General features: G+C 32.2%; 1 protein-coding gene across 1 annotated transcript; it reads right to left on the reverse strand.

Annotated features, from left to right (window-relative positions):
* Nucleotides 1-241: 241 nt before the first annotated feature.
* LOC133192946 (protein mono-ADP-ribosyltransferase PARP15-like) lies at nt 242-7,838 on the reverse strand. Its single transcript, XM_061328948.1, has 10 exons — nt 7,755-7,838; nt 5,463-5,696; nt 5,040-5,270; nt 4,785-4,842; nt 4,083-4,171; nt 3,738-3,980; nt 3,391-3,621; nt 1,815-1,851; nt 969-1,544; nt 242-571 (listed from the first exon to the last, which is right to left on the reverse strand). Exons 1-10 carry the CDS (start codon nt 7,836-7,838, stop codon nt 324-326), a joined length of 2,031 nt encoding a protein of 676 aa, XP_061184932.1. The 3' UTR covers nt 242-323.
* Between the last annotated feature and the right edge of the window lie 724 nt (nt 7,839-8,562).

The following is an 8,562-nucleotide window of genomic DNA, read 5'->3' on the forward strand; positions in this document are numbered from 1 at the left end:
AGCATATGACAATAAGGAAGATATGTATATTCCACTTCACATTGAAATAAATAATGCAAAGATTATTTAACACACGTTGAACTACTGTAAAATGACAAACACGTGATAAACAGTATGAAACTCTTTAAGAGAGAGAGAGAAAAGGGGGGTAATAATATAATATATATGAGTTAAATTTTAAAGATAAAGCAGAAGTGAAATACAATGATATGAATTTGATATATCAAGTTTATAGTGTCAATACTTTATATTCTGATGACCACTAGTATACTAAACTTCTTTAAAATATTATTTCTTATAAGAAATTTCCGTCCATTGCTTCTTTAACGACTGTACCAAATGAGATATTCAGGGTAGGATTGGTGTCTATCATAAACCACAAACTCGCAGTCTACAAAGTCTCCACCATTGGCAACTACACTGTCATGAATTTCTTGATGAACAGTGCACACAGAATTGTTACATTTTTTACAAGGTGGTCTCACATATTTTTCTTCAGTATCGGTCAGATAGATATCACCAAGACACATTCTTACCAGAAACATTGGAAAGTAGTTCCGACTGTTACATTCTAGATGCAAAAAAATGCTTAATGTTAAATGCAATGTATCAAGTTGATAACATTAAATCAATATAAAAATTTGTTTGTCTGAATTCGTAAATAAAGTTACTGTTTAAATCAATGATAACGTATGAGACAATTCTTATTAATTAACACTTGTTTGGAAAATACACGCAAATTTATGATGAATGGTATATTATACTTGTATACTATAGTATTAAAAGAAAAAAACTCTTTTAAACACGTATTGAGTTGCATTTTGGTAACTCATGATAAATTAAATATGTTGTAAATATTGATAAGATAATCCTATGTGTAATTATAAGGCTTGTAATCAATACACTTTTTAAAGCTCTTTTATTTTGCTAATTTTCAAGGGAATAAAAACATAATGATTGCAAAATACCTGCATATTTATGTGACTTGGAGGCAACTTCAGCACCGTAAATTCCTGGTCCTAGTCTTCCGGAGGCTGCCAGGCGGCTATCCAATCCTTGACCGCAAATGACATCAACATTCACGGCCTTTGTACCGTGAAAAAAATAATATTCGTTGATTTCGGAATGAATTTCTTTTGTCATAGACGGATCCAGTGCATGCATTATTTGTACAGGACTCAAGAACGATGGAATTTTGTCCAGTGTTGGGAAATTTTCTTTCTTTGCCTTACGGAATAACCTATGACACTCTTCTCCATAATTAAGAAACAATTCAGCATTTTCAAGTCTCTGGATACTTATATCCTTTGCGTTAGGCAAAGACTTTTTCAAAGCATTTGCTATGGAGTCGTATGTTATCTGGTCAACATTTTCTAAATGAAATGATTTTGATTTATCTTGCAAATTCCAATCCTTTAATTCTTGAGTCGATGTAAATTTGGTCCAGTAGGAGGGTGTTCTAAGTGTTTCTTTATATTTATATTCTAGGTACTCCATTGTGCCTCTTCGTGGAACTGTCTGTATGTTTCTGAATCCAACTGACGCTGGATGAATGAACGTAAGAATACACACATATATATATATATCATAAATACAAGGGTATGCATATTATGGATATATATTATGATTGATTGAGTACCTTTTGTACATAAGTTAATATTTACATATATGCAATTATCATCTCAAGAATTTGTTCTCCAAACTTTTAGATGCAAAGTAGAGTTATCCCTCGTTTATTTGTCTTTCGGTAATTAATTAATTAATTAATACACTTTGGAGAAGTGCAGATTTATTGAGCCTAAATAAAACCTTACCTGAAGATTTTCTCCGTTTTATTTTGTTCTGAAATGCCTGCAAATTATCAAAAGTACATGCTTTACAGATTTTCCCTACGTATTATGTTTAATAAACAGTGCTTTCCAAGATACGACATTTTATAAGATGCTTATCCATTTCACCAGGACACATCAGCCAATGGATAATTGTTTTTATATCCAACACTTTGCATTCCAGCATCTCGTGATGTCATGTAAACAAATATGGAATAACGGAATATCCAGAGAGAATTCATAATTTTATTATTAAAACAAGGGAATTAAAAATATTACTGTAAGAAATCAGGCAATATTTATCACCATGACAGGACCGGTGCAATTTTAAAAAAAAAAAGCCTTTGTCAAATTACTTACAGAATGAAAAAAGAATATATATCCCATCCTCATTTTGCTGAAAAAAGTCATTGAAATATGAAAAAAAATATGGCAATGACATGATTCTTTTTAAACGAATTTTTAAAAATTCTAAAATGATGCATTAACTTTCAGACACTATGGAAATGTTAAAGGTGGCAGAAATTAATTTTGCACTAAAGGCCAGGTCAAATCGTTGAAAAAGGGGAGGAACCTGGACTTTGAAGGTTTATTTCAGGGTAATAGATTACTTTTTATATATGACTGTAAAGTGTTGTTTCATTTCATTTTAGAATACAAGTCCCATAGAAAGGCATTATATTGTTAATATTGGTATATTAAAATACTGAATATTGTATAATTTACTTATTTAATTTAAGTAATTTAAGTGATAACTTTTGCAACAGTTTTCTAGAGGAAAAGTATGAATGTCCCATGTACATCATTGTTGTAAAACTATTGTTTGTCCCACCATACTGAAAGCCCCAAACTCTCTGCCCCACCACACTTTGCACATTCAGGTAATAAATACTGCCTGATTCTTAAAAGGGTATTTTCATTTGTTTCAGTGCACACTATTTTCAGTGAATTGTTAAATTCTTTATGCATTTTAAGGAAATCCACTCTTCAGCTAGAAACGATAACTCTCAAAATTATTTTTAATTTGAAAAGTCTCAGAATGAAGCTTGAATTTAAAATTCATTCAACATATTTCATTTAATACCTCTCAATATGATTCAAATTCCTTGAGGTCTTAAAAACGGTCTTGTGAAAGGATGACTTTTTATACCCCATAAAAGTACAAAAACAAATATATTTTTAAAGAAATCGATTTTCCTTTAATCTTGCCTTAGAATGCTAATTAGCATGATATAAAAATAAAAGGGTTCTGTGACGTCCTGCAATGATATCAAAAGCTTTTTACACTATGTATTATATATATTTTGTGAGCGTTTACAACCATTAAAAGGGAGTAAAACATTAAAAAGAATCGTTCATGTTTTGGGATTGGATACGATCTTTATCTTACTACTTGTGTGTTTTCTATCGATTCGCCAGTCTCGAGGATAGAAACATACAATTCATTGGATAAAAGGAACATCCAATCACAGAACTTGGGGGATTCTTAATGTATCGTACATGTACTCAAGGGTAGTATGAAATTGATAACTGTCATGATATGGACAATGAGTATACTTACTGATTCCAGTACAGGCAGATCACTATTTCCTTCATACAACACTATCCGTAAATCTGTAATGTTATGCTGCTGTCCTTGGTTTGAGAACTTTTCTATACCAGAAGCAATGCATGCAACAGCCACATCTATAGGAAATTTATGAAACCCCGTACCTAAGGCTGGAATGGCAACAGAACTGTAACCATGAATATTTGCCATCTGCAGACAAGCAAAGACGAAATCCTCTAACACCTGCAATGCATAGCTATTGACTTCCATAACATATAAAATACTTTCAGGAAATTGGTAAAGTGCTAATCATTAATATGGAAGTTAAATAAATACAATATCCATGCAAGTTTCATTACCTCATGAGGAAGTTTGGAATACTCAGAACGTTTCGAGTACCATGGTAGTAGAACACCATGATACACTTTGTCGCACTTCAGATTGTGACCATCTGATACAGCGATGTCCCCATGATTAATTCCGTTGGGATAATTTTGAGAAAGCTCAGTCTCTAGTCCATGCCCAGCTGCCGCCAATATGGCAGCGGCTGCCCCTTGCGTCATCTCAAGATTGTGAGCAACACTGTTGACAATGACATCAACCTGTTTAAAGAATCACAGTATATCGAATCAACACATCATTTTCTCTGAAGTAAAAATGTGATCGATACTAGCAATTACAATGTCATTGAATTTGTTTGTCACCCTTTCTTCAACTATACTCCCAACCAACACTCTGACAGGGATACCTCCAACTTGACCAGAACATGAATGTCGGGAAACAGAGCTCCGAGCTAAGATATAACATAAAATGTAAGGTTCAGAACATGACTTGTACATATTTAATGGTGAAAGACCAAGCATTCAATACTTTTAAGCCATTTACATTAAAGCAATATGAGCTGCATTTTTGAGAATTTTATTTTGCTGATACAATATGCTATAATGATAAATCTGTACGTAATTTAATCCTTTATGATCAATTAGATTGAAATAAAGTTTTTTTTTTAAAGAAAGATTTCTATACAATGTATAGATTTATATAAGAAATCCATATTGTACAGGATGACAATAATGTAATTTTGCTTCAATCAAAGCTTGAAAATAGTTCTTCCAGCGCAAACAGAAGAACAGAAATTTATAAACAACAGAAGTTTATAAACGTTCTTTTTTTTTTTATCTGCCATTGAAATAGTTACATGTAATCAAAATAATGCAACAAAAATTTCTGACATCAAAGTTGCAGCTCATATTGCTTTAAAATTATAAATAAATAAAAACGGATGGAAAGTGTGCATGAACCAACGAAAGATTTGCGTCATATAAAGTGGAAGAGAGTTACTAGAAGGAAAATAGTTTCTCACAAAGTTGTTCAAAATTTGTTATAAAAAAATGAATTTTCCAAACCTATGGCAACTTGGGCCCCAAGATATCCCCTTCCTCTTCTTAATTCGTTCATAAATACCTAGTATTTAAAATAACTTTTAATTTTTTTTTCGGTTTTGAAACATTTTTTATCTATATTTCGTATTCTTGTTTATCCCAAATAGGTTACAATATGCTTCAATTCAATGTTAAGGAAACAAGGTTACATTTTTTGTCTGCAACTCTAATCGATACTTTGCAATTGAAAGAGATAACAGAAATAATTATCACACTTACATTCTTAACACTGGACCAGTCATTACTTCCACTATACACTACAATGATAATTGTTTTGATATTCATAGAAGATTGTTTGGAACTAAAGTCTCGTATTGCTTTTATCATCAATTTTGCTGTTTGATCACTAGGATAATGTAAAAACCCAACTCCAAGCGTTGGAAAAGCAATGGAACTTCTACAATGAATGTTTGCTGTTTCCAGACACTTCATCATAAATTTCTCTAATGTCTACAATTATTAAAATACTGTCATGAATACCAATTCAATTAAAGCAATTTACTACAGAAAAAAATCTTTAAAGGGATAAATTTCACAATATAAAAATCTAGAAGTTAAATATAACTACTGCTAGATTTTAAATGTAATTATTTTATAATGTATCTTATTAATATAAACAATAACAATTATAATTCTAATTACTGAACACGGATCTGGTTGACTGGTTCCCCATTTTGGTAGGGCCCCGTGGTACACAAATTTGCATTGAAGCTTATGACCTTCACTGACTGCAATATCTCCGTATTCAACGCCATTATAATAATTCTGGTTCAATTCATCTTGCATTTCTCGTCCAGCTACTCTCAACAAAGCTTTAGACAATCCTCCATTGCTGAGTTGCAAGTCTTTTGGTCCACTACACACTAACACATCTGCCTGTTCCATTAAACAAAAAATTTTCATGATACCAGAAGTCATTTCTTTCATTTTTGATCGATATTTTTACACTAGAGTATTGAGATTGTTATAATTCTGCTTAAGGGCTCATTTTTAAAGGTTTCTTTGTACTACAAAGATTCGAAATGTCCGTGTTTACCTACGTGTACGTTCAGAGTACCAATTGCAACAATGACATCAACATCTGATTTCCCAATTTTTGCGCTACTTTGTGTCACTATTTTTGACACAGTTGAATGATGTTCAGTGTTTATGATGACATTCTCTAAATGTTTCAAGAAATACTAAAACTTTCAAATTCAATATTCGACTCAAAAAGTAATGAATGAAGGTTTTGAATATGTTGTGAATCCAGTTTTAATATCACTGTTTGGACGTTCAAGCCATGCTTAATTCGTGCAGGTACATGTATGCTAGATGATCAGTAAAAGAAGCTGATTGATATGCAGGTCAAAGGTCAAGGTAAAATGTATCAGGCTTTGACAAACGGAACGATATACATGGCCGTAGGAACCGGGGGGGGGGGGGCACGGGGGGACCGTGCCCCCTCCCCCCCAATAATTTTGCCGATATATATATTACTATAGTAAATATAGATACTATATGCTTGTGCCCCCTCAATAAAAACGTCTGATAACCTTTATTTTATTTTATTCTATATTTATTTTTATTTTTTTTCTTTTGCTTGTCTAGGAATTTATGGTACTTGACGACCTTTTATTCAACTGTCAACTGAAAAATGTTTGGCTGTGCCTCCCCCCCCCCCCCCAAACTGAAATTGCTTCCTACGGGCCTGATATACATTGTATAAGGAGTACCGATACCTCTCAAAAGCTGAATATTCAAATTTAGATGTAAAAGGACTATTCATTATGATATCAATAGTTAAGAGGACAGAGTTTCCGAATGTAAAATGTAGGTTTTAAAGTATTGTGGATATAAATTATATTTCAACAGAATATATGTATTGGGTAATCGGAGGGAAAAATCTCAGTTTTTCGGCCGAGTATTGTATTACGATCAAACCTACGGATGACTTCGTTACAAACAGTAAACATGTATTCAGATTACAGTTGAAGTTTTTAGACTCGTATTTTTCACGAAGACGAAAAATTGGGGCAGTAAAGAAACCTGTTGGTGGTCAAATCCTTTTGCGATAAACGTCAGGTAATTATATATATATATATATATATATATATATATATATATATATATATATATATATATATATATATATATATATATATATATATATAAAGCACTAAAAACCAACAACACTGTATATCCTAAGTGTCGGATCTACTAAGTAGATACAAGGTATCTTCACCAGAGTACACCCGATAGAACGGACGCAATTCATAGCGCTCCGGATTTCTTTGTTCACAACTGTTTATAAACTTCAAATTAAATATGCAACACTGAAAATATTTAGTGTTTAGTAGTTTAGTAGTAGTGCTAGTTGTTTTTGTTTCTCTATTTCCTTTGTATTTATGAATTCTTAACCTTTTTTCTTTGTCCTGAGGAAGGGACAGGTCGTCCCGAAAATTTGACAATTATTATTGTTCGTGTCGTTGGTCATTTTTATTGCTTATATATATATATATATATATATATATATATATATATATATATATATATATATATATATATATATATATATATATATATATTAAGCACAGAGAAATTATGGATATGTGGATATCCACTTTCGTCCTAACCCGGGGTTGAGATCTCGACCAGCGGAACCTGTTTCATAGCAGTGCAGGAACAGCGCAGGTTATAAGAAACTCGCTTTCGATGGCGATGGAATTCTCGCAGCGACATTGAAAGGTAGGTGTGTAGATGATCGAGAGGTCCAGCATGCTGTGGTCTGCACTGGTGGGAGACCAGGTTCCGTAGGTTGAGAGAGTTAAGCTCGAGGATGGGTTGGAAGTAGTTATCCTTGAAATATGAGAGAGAGAGAGAGAGATAAGATCGATCGATCGATAGATTGACAAGGAAGGCACTGAAAATTAAATAATAAGCTCGAAAATTTACCTGTTGGTCACAAAGGTTTCCCTTGATAATGCGGACTCTGAGATTTTCTATAGTAACAAAGTTGTAACCACCGTCTGTAGCCATTACCACATTACCTTAGGATGCTCTACATTCACTGGCAAACATCATTATTATATAACAATAGTCCGTTATTATCACCGAAATATAATTTAGATTAAAAAAAAGCTGAAGATTGATATACATATAGTGTTTATAATTCATGTATGTTTGATAAGCATGTTTGAAATTTTTGATTAGCTAACAAAAGGTTTTTTTTAATTAAAAGCCTTACCTGAAATCACTTACCTCGTGCTGTATCCAAACTGACGGAGTATTGTGTTTCTGAGAAATCTAAATAAAAATGTGTGTAATATATAAATGCCAAATTTTACGTACTTGTACATTTAAGAGGTACGGTATACTTTCAGAAAACAGAAGGCATGTCATTTGTATTTTATCTTCCTTGTTAGGGAAATAATGTAAGTATATACACTTAGTGACTTAACTTGACTATCTAATCACCTTTTCCTTTTTTGTAATGCGATGCGCGAAATGAAATGTTTTTATGATAAATATATGTATGAGTATGCAGAAAAAAAAAAATCTTTCAAATCGAAATTTGCAGACTGCTCACTTTTGAAGTAACCATCAACAATTAACCATCAATGAAACAAAATGTCACTATAAAAAAGAAAAAAAAAAGATTGATGAGGACCTGCAATAATTAGAAGACACTTTAGAGTTTATTTTTGTTTCCATTAAGATAAAATTAAAATAAGCATTCTGAGAGTATAGCAATACTAGTCCC

The sequence above is a fragment of the Saccostrea echinata genome, unplaced genomic scaffold (assembly GCF_033153115.1).
Source record: "Saccostrea echinata isolate AGI-Se365-2 ecotype Australia unplaced genomic scaffold, CSIRO_AGI_Sech_v1 ptg000025l, whole genome shotgun sequence".
NCBI classification, from domain to species: Eukaryota; Metazoa; Mollusca; class Bivalvia; order Ostreida; family Ostreidae; genus Saccostrea; species Saccostrea echinata.

Coding starts and splice junctions, on each gene's coding strand:
- LOC133192946 (XM_061328948.1), bottom strand. CDS start 7,838: ATGGCTACAGACGGTGGTTACAACTTTGTTACTATAGAAAATCTCAGA. Junction 3,981..4,082: donor GGAGTATAGTTGAAGAAAGG/GTGACAAACAAA, acceptor TTCTTTAAACAG/GTTGATGTCATTGTCAACAG. Junction 572..968: donor CAAGTCACATAAATATGCAG/GTATTTTGCAAT, acceptor TTTTGCATCTAG/AATGTAACAGTCGGAACTAC.